Here is an 18212-nt window from a genome sequence, read left to right as displayed (position 1 = left end):
GGGGGATATACACCAGACCGGGGGATATACACCAGACCGGGATATATATCAGACTGGGGACATACACCAGACCAGAGGATATACACCAGACTGGGGATATATACCAGACCGGGAATATACACCAGATTGGGGATATATACCAGACCGGGGATATATACCAGACTGGGGATATACACCAGACCAGGGATATACACCAGACCAGAGATATATACCAGACCAGGGATATTCACCAGACTGGGGATATATACCAGAGCGGGGATATACACCAGCCTGGGGGTATACACCAGCCTGGGGGTATACACCATACTGGGGACATACATCAGACCGGGGACATACACCAGACCGGGGATATACACCAGCCCGGGGATATACACAAGACCGGGGTTATATACCAAACCGGGTATATATTCCAGACCGGGGACATACACCATACTGGGGATATACACCAGACCGGGGATATACACCAGATCGGGGGATATACACCAGACCGGATATATACCAGACCGGGGACATACACCAGACCAGGGGATATACACCAGCCCGGGGATATACACCAGACTGGGGATAAATACCAGACCTGGGACATACACCAGACCGAGGTTACATACCAGACCGGGGATATGCACCAGACCGGGGACATTTACCATACTGGGGATATACACCAGACCGGGGATATATACCAGACTGGGGATATACACCAGACTGGGGACATACACCAGACTGGGGATAAATACCAGACCTGGGACATACACCAGACCGAGGTTACATACCAGACCGGGGATATGCACCAGACTGGGGATATATACCAGACTGGGGATATATACCAGGCCGGGGAAATACACCAGACCGGGGACATACACCAGACCAGGGGATATACACCAGATCGGGAATATATACCAGACCAGGGATATATACCAGACCAGTGATATATACCAGACTGGGGATATACACAGACCAGGGTTATATACCAGATCGGGAATATATACCAGACCGGGGATATACACCAGACCAGGGCATATATACCAGACCGGGGGATATACACCAGACCGGGGATATATACCAGACCAGGGATATACACCAAACTGGGGACATACACCAGACCGGGGATATACACCAGCCTGGGGTTATACACCAGAACGGGGGATATACACAAGACCGGAATTATATACCAGACCAGGTATATATTCCAGACCAGGGACATACACCAGACCGGGGACATACACCATACTGGGGACATACACCAGACCAGGGACATACACCAGACCAGGGATATACTCCAGACCGGGGATATATACCAGACCAGGGATATACACCAAACCGGGGACATTCGCCAGACCGGGGATATTCACCAGCCCGGGGATATACACCAGAACGGGGGATATACACAAGACCGGGGTTATATATCAGACCGGGGACATACACCAGACCGGGGATATACACCAGACCGGGGATATACACAAGACTGGGGATATACCAGACCAGGGATATATACCAGACCGGGGATATATACCAGACCGGGGACATACACCAGACCGGGGATATACACCAGACCGGGGATATATACCAGACTGAGAATATATACCAGACCAGGGATATATACCAGACTGAGGATATATACCAGACCGGGGATATATACCAGACCGGGGATATATACCAGACTGGGGACATACACCATGCTGGGGATACATACCAGACTGAGGATATATACCAGACTGGGGATATACACCAGACCGGGATATATACCAGACCGGGGATATATACCAGACCGGGTATACTCTCAATTGGAGACGAGGGATACTCTCTGCGCCCATCACTAGTTTCTCTCTGGTTCATTTCTACCATGACCCAGATTATTGCGTATTAAGCCGTCAAGGGTAGGTCAACTGAAATGGTGTAGGGTTTGGGTTCAGCTCTTGCGGACAATGAAGACCAATAGGGACCAATTTGGCTGAATATTTCAGTGTTGTAAATGCTGTGTACCTCAATGTGACAGCGTCCTATTCCAGTCCAATGTTGTCTTATCTGAGTGCTGATTGAAACATATGTTTCTCTGTTTGTCTCCAGCTGGTGCATGAGGTTCTTGCTGAGTCTCCAGCTGCTCTAACTCATGCCAGGTATGTAAACACAATAATCTGACGAAAACTACCCATGTACTGAAATGGGAACAGGACTAGTGCTTTGATAATCAAACCCTGCAGTCTTTAGTGGGAGAAACTGAGTGAAAACCCTGATATGGTCCAATAAAGAATCAGAAAGAAGCGACCTAGGTGGGTAATGTTTAGTTAAGGTGTGTTTCCACCTCATTCTAGTTTCCAGTCCGCTTTCTTGTTAGATCTGGCTGTCAGTTTGAGAATTTGCCGAGAAATAACTGTGAGAGCTGTGGGCTGAAATGATTCAGGTTGCATTAGCAATTTCATTAAAATCTCAGGCAGAGAAGTCCCATTCAAGCTCATTAATGTGCCTGTTACTAATATCACACAGCGCAAATCCATCTTAATGATTCCAGACAAAAACAATATACCCAGAACTTCTCACAGCAAAAGGACTTCATGATTTTACTGTAAGTTTAAACCAAAACTGTTTGGGAATGTTATGCACTGTGTGTTAATGATTTTACTGTGTATCAGCTGACGTTCGGTGGGTAGCACCCTCACTCTCACCTCAGAAGCTCCTGGGTTCAATTTTCCTTCCAGAGATTTGAACACATTGTATAGTCTGACACGCCAGTACAATGCTGATGGAGTGCTGCACAGTTGGAGATGCCACCTTTATGATGCAGCATTAAATTAAACCCCTGTCTGCCTATTAGATGAATGCAAAATCGGAGTGCAACAAGTGCAAGGGGAGTTCTCCCCAATATTTATCTCTCAACCAACACCACTGAAACAGAATATCTTAATTACTGACTTGAGTACTGCTGAACAAAAAACACAATTTGTTGAAGTTTTTCATCTTGCCTTCATCAGGACAATCCACACGAATACCAGTCCAGGTGCTGACAATTAAAGCTGATTAAGATAAAAACAGAAAGTACAGGAGAAACACAACAGCCTTCCAGCATCTGTGGACAGAGAAATAGAGTCAATGTTTTGGGAGGTCTGTGGAGAGAAATCAAGTTAATACCTTGGATCCAGTGACTGTTCCTTAGGACTTGTAGTGAAGAAGGTTTAAACAATAACTCTCATTTCTGTCCACAAAAGCCTCCAGACTTGCTGGGATTGTCCAGCGCTTTCTGATTTCTAACATCTGCAGTTCTTTCAGTTTTTTGAAACCAATGAGTCTCAACTTGACGAACCTGTTTGAACTCAACAAGATAGGGGTCAGCCATTCTTTGCTACATTTCTCAGGGCACTGCTCTGACCAAACACAGTTGAAAATGTGTTGCTGGAAAAGCGCAGCAGGTCAGGCAGCATCCAAGGAACAGGAGAATCGACGTTTCGGGCATAAGCCCTTCTTCAGGAATGAGGAAAGTGTGTCCAGCAGGCTAAGATAAAAGGTAGGGAGGAGGGACTTGGGGGAGGGGCGTTGGGAATGCGATAGTTGGAAGGAGGTTAAGGTGAAGATGATAGGCCACGTTGGGTGCAGCGGATGCACCTCCACACATTTCATCTATTGCATCCGCTGCACCCGATGTGGCCTCCTCTATACTGGGGAGACAGGCCGCCTACTTGCAGAACGTTTCAGAGAACACCTCTGGGACACCCGGACCAACCAACCCAACCGCCCCATGGCTGAACACTTTAACTCCCCCTCCCACTCCACCAAGGACATGCAGGTCCTTGGCCTCCTCCATCGCCAGACCATAGCAACACGACGCCTGGAGGAAGAGCGCCTCATCTTCCGCCTAGGAACCCTCCAACCACAAGGGATGAATGCAGATTTCTCCAGCTTCCTCATTTCCCCTCTCACCACCTTTTCTCAGTCCCAACCCTCAAACTCAGAACCACCTTCTTGACCTGCAATCTTCTTCCCGACCTCTCCACGCACCCTCACCTTGACCTCCTTCCACCTATTGCATTTCCAACGCCCCTCCCCCAAGTCCCTCCTCCCTACCTTTTATCTTAGCCTGCTGGACACACTTTCCTCATTCCTGAAGAAGGGCTTATGCCCAAAACGTCGATTCTCCTGCTCCTTGGATGCTGCCTGACCTGCTGCGCTTTTCCAGCAACACATTTTCAGCTCTGATTTCCAGCATCTGCAGTCCTCACTTTCTCCTCTGACCAAACACAGTCAGTCTGGCTGGTTTAAATGTAAATGAAGCCTGATAGGAAACCCCCAATTATCACTAACTAATGCATTCTCTGTGACAATGCCTTTACTAATTAGAGTCCACTTGCAAACCAATCAGCACTCTCCTCTCATGCAATATAAATGTTGATTTACCCCTTGAGTTGATATTTCTTGTAAATTAAGATTAGAGTGGTGCTGGAAAAGCATAGCAAGTCAGGCAACATCCGAGGAGCAGAAAAATCGACATTTTGGGCAGGAGCCCTTCATCAGGAATGAGGCTGGGAGCCTCCGGGGTGGAGAGATAAATGGGAGGGGGATGGGGCTGGGGAGAATGTAGCTGAGAGTGCAGTAGGTGAGTGGAGATGGGGGTAAAGGTGATAGGTCAAAGAGGAGGGTGGAGCGGAGAAGTGGGAAGGGAGATAGGCAGGTAGGACAGGTCATGAGGATTGTGCTAAGCTGGAAGGTTGGAACTGGGGTGAGGTGGGGGGAGGGGAAATGAGGAAACTGGTGAAGTCCACATTGATGCCCTGGGGTTGGAGTGTTCCGAGGTGAAGATGAGGCATTCTCCCCCAGGCGTGGGGTGGTGAGGGAGCGGTGATGGAGGAGGCCCAGGACCTGCATGTCCTCAAAGAGTGGGAGGGGGAGTTGAAATGTTGGGTCACGGGACGGTGGGGTTGGTTGGTGCGGATGTGCCAGAGATGTTTCCCAAAACGCTCTTCTCGCTGAGGTTATGAATGACTCTATGAAAATACAAGCTGTTTGTTTGCTTCATGAGTACCTCCTAATTTGTTGGATTTCCTTCCAGTGAAATCTCACCTACCAACTTCAGCTTGTAATACCCAGAGACCTTTTCCCTGCTTCTTGTATCAAGTGATGGCCTCAGTGATTCAGTTGAAACAAACAGCCCATTAACTAAACTGTTGAGACCTGAATCCCCAGCTTCAAGCATGGGTCGATGCTAATGCTGTGGCCTTTCTTAGTCTCAGTGTCCGTGGAGTAGGGAGAGAGCATAATGTCTGCCCTTCTGGTTTTATTGTCTTAGAAAGTTAGGGTGGAATTCCTGCACCTGAACAATATCTAATAACTGTTCATTGGAAGGTCATTCTGATGACATTCTTACTTGTTTGAGCAGAGCCCTACCTTCTGCTTTACAGGGCTGCTGTTGGCCTTGTCCTGGAATATGTACTTGGAGTGGTTTCCAATCTTCAGGAGCAGAGACTGGTGACCTCTGCATTGCTGGCTGTTGGCATAGGGGACTGTGTGATGTCCCCAGGGTGCCCATGGTAGTTATTCTTGGATCATTGATTCAATCTCTAACCAATGCTAGGCAAGCTTCAGTCAGACCACATCACCAGAGTTTACCAACCCCTGTGCAAAACTAAGTCCCAAGAAAAGCCAGCAGCTTCTGGAGAGGAGACAGTGGGGTGGGAATTGACAGGGGAGAAATAAGCTGGTAACCAGGTACTGGGGACAGATGTTGTTTCCAAGCCCTCCGTTAGCACAGCAGGAAAATAGAAGGTTCACTAAAGAGTTGAGATTTATTTCCTATAACTTTCTCACCTGAAGCCCGATAGTGCTTTTTAGCCAATGAAGTCTCTTTTTGTAGTGTAGGCACTATTGTAACGAGGGAACATGGCAGCCAGTTTGTACATAGCAAGATCCCACCAACAGCAATGCAATAATGGCAGGATAATTATTTTAAATGACATTAGTTAAGGGTAAAATACTGGTTCCAAGATTGTGTGGCTGGCTCCAGTTCATTTTTAAAATAGAAGCACTTTATGTTCACTTGAGAGAGAAGGCAAAGCCTTGGTCTAACATCTCATCCAAAAATGGCACCTCTGACAGTGCAGCACTCCCTCAGTGCTGCATTCCCACTGGCGTAGAGAATTCCAAAGATTCACAAGCCTTTGAGTGAAAGAATTTCTCCTCGTCGTGATCCTGTATAGACAAGCCCTATCTGGAGACTGTGATTCTAGTTTGAGAATTTTATCAGCATCTTGCAGATGTTTTCAACACAGACAGAGGCCTTTTGCCTATAACTCTGAAGTCCATGCCAATACAATGTATGTCTAAAGACAGCTTAAATGTTACAAGAGTTTCTGATTCAACCACCCTTTTCAGGCAGTGAGTTCCAGACTCCCACCACCATCCTCTGAGTGAAAAAACTATGCTCAACTCTCCTCTTAGACTTCTATTCTTAACTTAAATCTATGCCTCCCCCCAAGTTGTCGATCTGTCCACTAAGGGAATAAATGCTTTATTATCCATCTTACCCACACTCCTCATCAACGTACACACTCCTATCAACTTCCCTGTTTGCCTTCACCCTGCTCCAAAGAAAACAACTATTCAGTTTTCTCTTGTAGCTCAGACCCTGCAGCCCAGACAATACCTGGTAAATCTCAGCATCCTCTCCAGTGCAATCATATCCTTGCTGTATGCCCTGTCAAGTCCTTCAGAATTTTATACTTTACAGTGAGGTTACCTTTCACTCTTCTAAACGTTAGGGACTATCCTGAACCTCTTGTCATGGAACAATCCCATCATTCCAGACAGCAGTTCAGTAAGCCCTCATTTCACTCCTCCTGAGGCCATGACTCAAGTAGATATTGCAAATCTCCCAGATCACTGCACTCTACCAATTGTACCACCTTCAGTGGTTCTGACACAGACTGGCTGGCCCTTAATGGCTCGAATTCCTCAAAACTCTCCATCTCTCTCACCTCCATTAAGATGTGCAATTCAACTTACCTCTTTTAATGAGAATTTTATCACTTCTACCAATGTTTCCCAAGTGACTCAGCACCACATTTAATTTGATTGCTCTTTTGTGAAGCATCTTGAACACCTTTGTTCAATACGGGTGCTATATGAATGCAAGTGGGGGGATACTAGAAAATGGTGGTCATAAACTCCACTCACTAGAGTGCTCACTTATTTCAAAATAAGAACTACAGTGAAAAAAGCACAGTACATAGTATAAATTTACATAAAACGGAACCATCTTCACTTTTATTTGTTCGGTAGTTCGTCTTCCTTCATTCACTATTAATCTCCGCCTTTAGACATCAGCATTATAATTCTGAGTTCATGTTTAATGGGAAAGGGAGAACATAGGAATTTCACATTGATAACTGTTCATCAGAATCATCTCCTTTTGCTTTGTACCATTGTCTTTTTGTTTCATTTTCTCGCGCCTGCCTTCCACAGGAGAGGTGCATCAGAGACAGGTGCATCAGAGCCCAATAACACAGTCATAGAGATCCTTCAGTCCAACTCATTCATGCCAACCAGATATCCTAACCTAATCTAATCCCCTTTGCCATCATTGGGCACATATCCCTCTAAACTCTTCTTGTTCATGATGTGGAGGAGCCGGTGTTGGACTTGGGTGGACAAAGTTAAAACTCACACAACACCAGGTTATAGTCCAACAGCTTTATTTGGAAGCACTAGCTTTCAGAGTGCTGCTTATTCATATACCCTTCCAGATGCCATTTAAATGTTGTAATTATGCCAACCACCACCACTTCCTCTGGCAACTCATTCCACACACGCACCACCGTCTGTGTGAAACACTTGCCCCTTAGGTCCCTTTTAAATCTTTCCCCTCTCACCCTAAATCTATGCCCTCTAGTTCTGGACTCCCCCACTTCAGGGAAAAGACCTTGGCTATTTATCCTATCAATGCCCCTCAGATTTTATAAACCTCTACAAGGTCACTTCACAGCCTCCAGGGGCAGGAACGGTGACAGGACCTGCCCATTCACCCTCTGTCCTATCATTGATACTCCCAGTCATTCATTCCCTTGTTGTAGTTGCTTAAAATGTTAAAAAAATGTTGTCATGGGTGACATCAACTTCCCTGATGTTGATTGGAACTTGCTTTGTGCAAACAGTTTGGATGGAGCACTTTTGTCAGGTGTGAGCAAAGAACCATGCTAGATGTGAGATCTCTCGGTGGGAGGGCATTTCTGTGATAGTGATCACAACTCCCTGACCTTTACTATAGCCATAGAGAGGGATAGGAGCATACGGTATGGGAAAGTATTTAATTGGGGGAAGGGGAATTACAATGCTGTTAGGCAGGAACCGTGGAGAATAAATTGGGAGCAGATATTCTCAGGGAACTGTGTGACCCAAGTTTGGAAGCTGTTTAGGAAGCACTTGCTGATAGTGCTGGATAGGTTTGACCCACTGAGGCAAGGACGGGATGGTAGGGTGAAGGAACCTTGGGTGTTAAGGGATGTGGAACATCTAGTCAAGAGGAAGAAGGGAGCTTACTTCAGGTTGAGGAAGGAAGAATCAGCCCAGGAAGGAACTGAAGAATGGACTTAGGAGAACTACAAGGGGGCAGGAAAAAGCTTTAGCGGGTAGGATTAAGAAAAATCCTAAGGCATTCCACACTTATGCGAGGATCAAGAGGATGGCCAGAGTGAGGGTAGGGGTGATCAGGGATAAAGGAGGGAACTTGTGCCTGGAGTGGAAGGACGTCGGGGAGGTCCTTAATGAATATTTTGCTTCAGTATTCACTAGTGAGGGGGACCTTGTTTTTGTGAGGACTGTATGAAACAGACATATGCAAGAACAGGTTGATGTTAAGAAGGAGGATGTGCTGAAAATTTTGAAAAACATGAGGATAGATAAGTCCCCTGGGCCAGATGGGATAAACCCTCGGTTCTACAGGAAGTGAAGGAAGAGATTGCTGCACCTTTGGTGATGATCTTTGTGTCCTCACTGTCCACTGGAGTAGTGCTAGATGATTGGAGGGTGGGAAATGTTGTTCAAGAAAGGCAATAGGCATAATCCTGGGAATTACAGACCAGTCAGTCTTATTTCAGTGGTAGGCAAATTATTGGAAAGAATGCTGAGAGACAAGATTTATGATTACTTGGAAAAGCATAGCTGGTTAGAGCTAGTCAGCATGGCTTTGTGAGGGGCAGGTCATGCCTCACATGCCTTATTGAATTCTTTGAGGATGTGACAAAACACATTGATGAAGTTAGAGCAGTGGATGTGGTGTATATGGATTTTAACGAGGTGTTTGATAAGGTTCCCCATGGTAGGCTCATTCAGAAAGTAAGGAGGCATGGGACACAGGGAAATCTGGCTGGCTGTATATGGAACTGGCTGGCCCATAGAAGACAGAGGGTGACAGTAGATGGAAAGTATTCAGCCTGGAGCTTGGTGACCTGTGATGTTCTGCAGGGATCTGTTATGGGACGTCTGCTCTTTATGATTTTTATAAATGACTTGGATGAAGAAGTGGAAGGGTGGGTTAGTAAGTTTGCCAATGACACGAAGATTGGTGGAGTTGTGGATAGTGCGGGGAGCTGTTGTAGGTTGCAATGGGACATTGACAAGGTGCAGAACTGGGCTGAGAAGTAGCAGATGGAGTTCAACCTGGAAATGTGTGAAGTGATTCATTTTGGAAGGTCAAATTTGAATGCAGATTACAGAATTAAAGGCAGATATCTTTGCAGTGTGGAGGAACAGAGGGATCTTGGCGTCCACATCCATAGATCCCACAAAGTTGCCACTCAAATTGACAGGGTTGTTAAGAAGGCATAATGTGCGTTGGCTTTCATTAACAGGGGGATTGAATTTAAGAGCTGTGAGATTATGCTGCAGCTCTATAAAACCCTGGTTAGAGCACAGTTAGAATATTGTGTTCAGTTCTGGTTGCCTCATTATAGGAAGGATGTGGAAGCTTTAGAGAGGGTGCAGAGGAGATTTATCAGGATGCTGCCCGCACTGGAGGACATGTCTTATGAAGAAAGGTTGCGGGAGCTAAGGCTTTTCTCATTGGAACGAAGAAGGATGAGAGGTAACTTAATAGAGGTGTACAAGATATTAAGAGGCATAGATAGAGTGGATAGCCAGAGAATTTTTCCCATGGCTATCACGAGAATACATAATTTTAAGGTGATTGGAAGAAGGTTTATGGGAGCTGTCAGAGGTAGGTTCTTTACACAGAAGGTGATGAGTGTGTGGAATGCACTGCCAGTGGTGGTGGTAGAGTCAGAGACATTAGGGATATTTAAGCGACTCTTGGATAGGCACATGGATGATAGTACAATAAAGGGTATGTAGGTTAGTCTGATAAAAGTAGAATAAAAAGCCAGCACAACATCGAGTGCTGAAGGGCCTGTACTGTGCTGTACTGTTCTACATTCCATGTAATACTTTTCAGTTCCAGTGAACAGTTTTTGACCTGAAATGTTAACTCTTTCTGTCTCCACAGAACCTGTCTGGCCTGTTGAGTGGTTGCTGAACTTTTTCATTTCATTTCAGGTTTTCAGTATCCACAGTATTAAGCTCTCCGTTCTCTTGAAAAGTCTGTTTTGTTCTGCTGGGCTTTTTCCCTTGAGTGCATAAACCCCAGACTATTTTACCATTTGGGAGGGGAAGGGGTGAGGTGGGAGTAGTTGCGAGAGGTGAATGACGATAGAGAAATTAATGTTGGTTCCTTTTCGTTTCTGTCTTCCTGTTCAGTGGAATTGGAGTCCGAAGATTTTCAGGACCACCTTCATCTCAGAACCTCCTCGACCGACTTGGTCATAATGTTCCCAGAACTCTTCCCTCGCTTTCAACTGATGCCAAAGAACTGGTCAAATCTGTTCGTGCCATCATTGAAGCAGACTGTGAGTAATTAATTGGTGAACCAGTTATAATTCTACACTAACTCATGTAGTCTCACATCATTACTGCTAGATTCCATTCAAATTAAATGCAGGAATCTAAAACTAGGGGTCACAATTGTGGGACAGTTACTAATATATTACTTTCTTGCTGTTTTACCAGTTTATAAGGGTGTTAGGTCCATCAGGACAGGATTGGCAGGCTGGATCTCTTCTCTTTTAAAAAGTGTATCGGTAGAAAGTTAGGAAAGGTTTTGATAGAATCAATTAATAGAATCATAGAGCACAGAAACAGGCCCTGCGGTCCAACTCGTTCTTGCCGACTAAGTTTCCCAAACTAATCTAGTCCCACTTGTCTGTGTTTGGCCCATATCCATCTAAACCTTTCCGATTCAAGTACCTATACAAATGACGTTTAAATGTTGTAACTGTACCTGCATCTACCACTTCCTTGGGCAGGTCATTCCACATATGAACTGCCCTCTGAAAAACTTGCCCCTCAGGTCCCTTTCAAATTTTTCTCCTCTCACCTTAAAAATATGCCCCTAGTTTTCAACACTTCTACCGCAGGGAAAATAACTTAGCTCTTCACCAGATCCATGCCCCTCATGATTTTATACATCTCTATAAGGTCACCCCTCAACCTCCTACACTCCAGTGAGAAAGATCCCAGCCCCTCCAGCCTATTTTTATAACTGAAACTCTCAAGTCTCAGCAACATCCTGGTCAATGTTTACTGAACCCTCTCCAATTTAATATAGTGGCAGTTGAGGCCAATATATTAAATGTTTTCATGAAGGAGTTAGAGATAGTTCTAATGCTATAGGTACAGAAATAGAGTCATCGAGATGTGCAGCATGGAAACAGACCCTTTGGTCCAACTCATCCATACTGACCAGATATCATGGGCGGCATGGTGGCACAGTGGTTAGCACTGTTGCCTCACAGCGTCAGAGACCCGGGTTCAATTCCCGCCTCAGGTGACTGACTGTGTGGAGTTTGCACGTTCTCCCCGTGTCTGCGTGGGTTTCCTCCGGGTGCTCCGGTTTCCTCCCACAGTCCAAAGATGTGCAGGTCGGGTGAATTGGCCATGCTAAATTGCCCGTAGTGTTAGGTAAGGGGTAAATGTAGGGGTATGGATGGGTTGCGCTTCGGCGGGTCGGTGTGGACTTGTTGGGCCGAAGGGCCTGTTTCCACACTGTAAGTAATCTAATCTAATCTCATGTAGTCCCATTTGCCAGCACTGGCTCATATCTCTCCAAACTCTTCCTATTCATGTATCCATCCAGATGCTTTTTAAATGCTGTAATTGTACCAGCCTCCACCACTTCCTCTGGCAAGATCTTTTCTCTGGGATGGGGGAGTCCAGAATTAGAGGGCGTAGGTTTAGGGTGAGAGGGGAAAGATTTAAGAGGGACCTAAGGGGCAACTTTTTCACACAGAGGGTGGTATGTGTATGGAATGAGCTGCCAGAGGATGTGGTGGAGGCTGGAACTATCTCTAACTCCTTCATTTAATATATTGGCTTCAACTGCTTCCTGTGGCAGTTAACTCCAGAGGCTCTCCAGTCTCCGGGTGAAGAAGTTTCTCCTCATCTCAGTGCTAAATGGCCAACCCATATTCTTTGACTACAACCACTGTTCAGGACTCCCCAGTCATCAGAAATATCCTTCCTGCATTTCTCTGTCAAGTATTTTTGAAAGTTTATAGGTTTCTATGAGATACTCTATCCTCCTCATTCTTCTAAATCCAGTGAACATAGTCCTAACTGATCCGGTCTCTCTTCATATGTCAGTCCTATCATCCTCGGAATCAGTCTGATATACTCTCACTGCACTCCCTCTGTCACCAGAACATCCTTCTTCAAGTAAGGAGACCAAAACTGCACACAATACAAGGCATCCCTGCCCCTGTACTCAGATCCTCTCACCATGAAGACGAACACACCACTTATTTTCTTCACAGCCTACTGCACCTGCATAGTTGTCTTCAGGACATCCAGGTCTTGTAGCACCTTCCTGTTTCCCAATCTATTGCCATTCAGAGAAACTGCCTTCCTGTTTTGCTACCAACGTGGATAACCTCACAGTTGTACTTCATCTGCCATGCATTTGCCCACTCAACGTGTCTAAATCACACTGAAACACCTCTGCATCCCCCCACAGTTTACTTCCCACCCAGCTTCATGTTGTCCAAATTCTATCCAATCCAGTGTGAGTGCAGCCATCAGATCTGTTCCTCTGGGATTTTTCATGCACAGGAATTCCAATGTTCCAGTTCAGCTAGACCCAGAGAGAATGGAGGCAGCTTCATTACCACCAATTGTAGTTTTATTTGACACAAAGTGAAACAGTTTTGGCTGGTGAGATTAAAAAAAGAGAGATTGGTGCCACCATACTTTACAGAACTAATTTCTGAAAAAACAGCTTACTCTCCACAGTTTGCCCTTACCCAAGCTTACACTGTGGTGGACTTCACAGGTGACCAGGCTAATAGGTGTGTGATCAGATCCCAATGTTGGACTGTGCAGGTCCCAGGCCACCAGTGGGAAAGGCAGGGAAAGATTTGTTGGCTTGTTCAATGAGAGAAGCACCTCCTGAATAGTATCTGTTCATACTTTGGTCCAAGTCCATATTTAACCCTATCTTCCCTGCTTCCTCGGTGCATTTCAATTCTCCATTCATTTAATCCCTTTCCCCCATTTTGATAACCCACAGTGTCTTATGATCACCTTGAATATTTTCTTGAACTCTTAAAGGTTTTAGTTTAAATCTGATCGATTTTACTTTTCTTCAGGATTCTAATATTAGAGCCAGAGATGTTTCTGCTGGGAGTGAACAGTTAACTGTAGGCAAGTTTTTTCCATCTTTTTCTCTCTATTGAGGTTACACAGAGCAGGCACAAAGAGACAGTTCTGCTTACCAGACGGAGGACAGTGTGCAAGCCTTTAGAAACTGCTGCCAGATACACACTGAGCTTTCAGTGAATTGGCGGGGCTCTGCCACACTTTGAACAAGATTTGTTCTCATGTTTTTTTTTTAATGAAGCTGTGTCCAGGATTTGAGTGTTTGATTGTAAACAAACAGTGAGCAAAACCTGGCAAGGCCCCCTGCCCTGAATTGCTGCACACAAAAGTAGAGGGGAAGAGGCTTACTCACATTCCTGAAGAAGGGCTTATGCCCGAAACGTCGATTCTCCTGTTCCCTGGATGCTGCCTGACCTGCTGCGCTTTTCCAGCAACACATTTTCAGCTACTCACATAATAGTACAGGCACCCTCCACACACTGTTCAAAGTGAGCATCTCTGGGCTTGAAAGCACCCACTTCAGTTTGTGGTCTACCGTCAATTAAGATTGAAACCAAACAAATATTTACTAGTGCTGCACTTGGAAAAAAAAATTAACTGCACAGGATTAAATAGGAGTTATTATTCTACAATATGAAATGTTCAGCATAAAATTACAGTACTCAGCTTGCATGTGAGCCTCCATTCCCTTGTCTCACCCTAACAACATACCTTTTCAATCCTGTGCTCCCCAACCTTTTTCCACTGTGACTGCATTTCAAGGCTGAAACGTTGTTGTGTGACTTCATAGTGATATCTGAGAGTGTGAAGGGGAGGGGATGGACTCTGAAGTTACGACCCCAAAATTTGAGCTTGCAACAGCACTGAGCCCTACGCCTGGACTTCACAGCTGGTCCTTATACCTGGCCCCCACTCCTGACACTCACATCTGAACAAAAGATCACTATTCACAACTCGGCCAATGTTCTGTCTTTAACATATCCTTGACTGACTCTAGATACTGGAATCTTTACTGAAAACAACAAATGCGGGTCAGGGAGCAAGATAACGTTTTGAGTCTGATGACTCTTCATCAGAGCTGACATGAAGTGTGGAACGGGAGGATTTATGCTATACTTGGGGAGGGGGCTTAAAGTGTAGCATGCTGGGGGAGAAAGGATGTTGATAGTTCAGATTAAGTGATCAGAATGTGAGAACAGTCCGACAATGCCGCGTCTAACAGCTAGACTGGAAAGGACAGACAGTCCCACTGCAGTGGGTTAGGGGGAGGGCAGAGAGGACATGGTGACAGTGAATCTAACAAGTACAGCTAAAAGCAAGCGAAGGAATGGGTCGACCTCAATATTAAGTCCAGAAGGTTGTAAAGTACCTGACTAAACCTCACTGCCTCCACACCTCTCCCCTTCTTTAAGGTAATCCCTAAGCCTTTGATCATTTGTGTTCATTTGTCCTTCTGTGGCCCTGGATCACATTTTCTTCGATAATCTGATGCTTGTGAAATGCCCTGGGACATTTTGCAATGCTGAAAATGCTACTTGTGCAAGATGACAGATTCTCCTAAAGCAAGGCTATCAAGAGATACAAAGCTGAAGCAATCGGTCAGCATGGTGGCACAGTGCCAGGGACCCAGGTTCAAGTCCAGCCTCAGACGACTGTCTGTGTGGAGTTTGCACGTTCTCCCCGTGTCTGCATGGGTTTCCTCTGGGTGCTCCGGTTTCCTCCCACAGTCCAAAGATGTGCAGGTTTGGTGGATAGGCCATGAGGAATTGCCCATAGTGTCCAGGGATATGTAGGTGAGGTGGGTTAGCCATGGGAACTGCAGGGTTACAGGGATGGGGTTGGTCTGGGCGGGATGCTCTTTGGAGGATTGGTGTAGACAAATGGCCTGCTTTCACACTGTAGGGATTCCATGATGTGTAATCAAGGTACATATGAGCCATGATCTGATTGAGTATCAGAACAGCTTTGAAGGGCTGAATGGCCTCCTCCTCAATCAAGGCAGTTCTTCCGTCATCTATTGTGAAATTATGGATTTTTTTTAAAAATGCCCAATGTTTATTTTCCTGACATCATTGTCCTGAAGCCTAGTAAACTTCCTCATTACACACTACTCAAATCAACTACTGTATTCCAAACTAACTCAGAGGTTCCTGGAGTGCCACTTAGTTTTGTTGGCCAAGAGCATGATGTTTAATAATGTGGATGGTATAGATTTAGTCCCTGAACCAATTGAGGTCATTCTTGCAGCTTGCCTCTTGTCCTTGCTCCACTGTGTTACTGTGTCTTGGAGATGTGTGAAAAGCCATCAATAACAGCTCTCAGACCACAAGGATGCTGAAAGAAGAGAGCGAGACCTGCTCAGCTTCAGACAAGCATGGGATCGTCTGTGAACTAGAGCAGCAAGTGACATGTGAGCTACAAGTTTCAGTGGAGTAAACATCCCAAAGAGAAGGGCATTGAAGAGATGGAGTGAAAGATGGAGTTGTACTGAGCAGGCAGGATAGTGGATTTAGGGGAGCAATATGGACTAAACAGTAGAGGGGGAATAATAATGTAATGGCAATGTTGCTGGACTGGTAATCCAGAGAGGAGAAAATGAGGACTGCAGATGCTGGAGACCAGAGTTGAAAAATGTGGTGCTGGAAAAACACAGCAGGCCAGGCAGCATCCGAGGAGCAGGAGAATTGACGTTTCGGGCATAAACCCTTCTTCAGGGAGATTCTCCTGCTCCTCGGATGCTGTCTGGCCTGCTGTGTTTTTCCAGCACCACATTTTTCAACTCTGGTAATCCAGAAATCCAAGCTAAACTGCTGCTGCTGAATAATTAATAAATCTGCAATATAAAACTAGTCTCAGTATCTGAAATATCATTGATTATCATAAAAATCCATTTGGTTCAGTAATGATCTTTTAGGGAAAGAAATCTGCCATCCTGCTGTGGTCTGGCCTACAGGACACTGTAGATCCACAGAAAGGTGCTTGACTCTTAACTGACATCTGAAATGGCCAACAAGCCATTCAGTTTGAGAGCAATCGAGGATGGGCAAGACACATTGCACTTCAAACCAACACCCACATCCCTGGACATTATGTTAAAAAAAGGAGGATTTACGAGGGATAGAAACCAGACCAGGTATTGAAGGTAATTGGAGAGTGAGATAGAGCAAATGATAAAGAATGTCAGAGAGTGAGTGAGGACTGATCGCAGAGCGGAAGAGGGTTTTTGAAAGACTGACAGGATTTTGAGGATCGGTACAGGACAGAGATTAGATTCCCTACAATGTGGAAACAGGCACTTCGGAGAGAAAACCACCCTCTTATATTTACCCCAGACTAATCCACCTAACAATATGGGCAATTTAGAATGGCCAATTCACCAAACCTGCACATCTTTGGACTGTGGGAGGAAACCGGAGCACCCGGAGGAAACCCACGCAGACACGGGGAGAATGTGCAAACTCCACACAGTCAGTTGCCTGAGGCTGGAATTGAACCCAGATCCCTGGCACTATGAGGCAGCAGTGCTAACCACTGAGCCACCATGCTGGGGGTTAAGTCCTTCTCCTCTGTTTCGATGCTGGTTGTGAGGAAGGCAGAAACACATACCGAGCTCGAAGACAGCAGGCCACATGCAGTAAGTGCAGCTGAGAAACGTGATGAGAGAGGGGTGCGAGAATAAAATTTGATCAGAGCAGAATAATCTACTCATCAGACAGTTTTCTCCATTATAGTCAGAGACAGATGCCTCGACCCCACTACTTGGAACATACAGCAATGAGCTTTTACCAGAGAAGAGCATCCTCCAGGGAAAAAGGCCTGTCAGCTTAATGTGGCATGTGGAGTCTGAGGAAGAGCATTGCTGCAGTATAACAGGGATTGCAGCTCCCAGACTGAGCTGTCAGCAGCTCAGGCCCAGCTAGAGTACGCTGCTGGGTCCAGTGCCCAGAACAGTACTTTCCTCATACATTGATTTACAAAGAGGACTTGAACTTTTATGGCGTTTAATCACAACAGTCAGCAATTAGTGTCAAACTAATTACCTTTTGGTGCAGTCTCTGCTGTTACATTGGCAAAAACTGTAGCAGGATCTCTCAAATTGCAATTGGGTAAATGTTCGGTTTAATCTGTTTCCGAGGGTGGCTAACGAAGGAATGTTGGCTCCTCTCATACTTTCAGCATCATCCAGAAGGCAGCTCGGGACTTCCCTTGGGATTTGAATGTCTGTTCTGAAGCACTCACTCAGTACTGCACTGCTACATCTGGACAAGCTGAGCTCAACTCGTTAGTGATGCTCAAGCTCTTGTTTTTGGATCAGTGTGGTGCTGGGAAAGCACGGCAGGTCAGGCAGCATCCGAGGAGCAGGGAAATCCACATTCCGGGCAAAAGTTCTACATCAGGAATAGAGGCAGGGAGCCTCCAGGGTGGAGAGAGAAATTGATGCTCAAGCTCACAGTCTCACGGCTCTGATAAGAGCAAAATAGTACTGGGCTAAAAAGACATATTCCATCTATTTCTGAGATAGCTATTCTAAC

At 45.6% G+C, this 18212-nt stretch overlaps 1 protein-coding gene across 3 annotated transcripts in view; it reads left to right on the top strand.

Moving 5' to 3' along the window:
- The window catches only part of stxbp4 (syntaxin binding protein 4), a 360632-nt gene that overhangs the window by 288512 nt on the left and 53908 nt on the right, over nucleotides 1-18212 (top strand). For all 3 annotated transcript variants that reach the window (XM_088000770.1, XM_088000768.1, XM_088000769.1), the window contains 2 exons: nucleotides 2065-2114; nucleotides 10729-10877. In XM_088000770.1, the coding sequence (XP_087856896.1) occupies nucleotides 2065-2114; nucleotides 10729-10877 (199 nt within the window). The remainder of the gene's footprint in view (nucleotides 1-2064; nucleotides 2115-10728; nucleotides 10878-18212) is intronic.

This window comes from Chiloscyllium plagiosum, unplaced genomic scaffold (genome assembly GCF_037043375.1).
Source record: "Chiloscyllium plagiosum isolate Xiang-an unplaced genomic scaffold, Cpla_swu_hap1 HiC_scaffold_25, whole genome shotgun sequence".
NCBI classification, from domain to species: domain Eukaryota; kingdom Metazoa; phylum Chordata; class Chondrichthyes; order Orectolobiformes; family Hemiscylliidae; genus Chiloscyllium; species Chiloscyllium plagiosum.
This window is presented reverse-complemented; position numbering and strand designations above follow the sequence as displayed.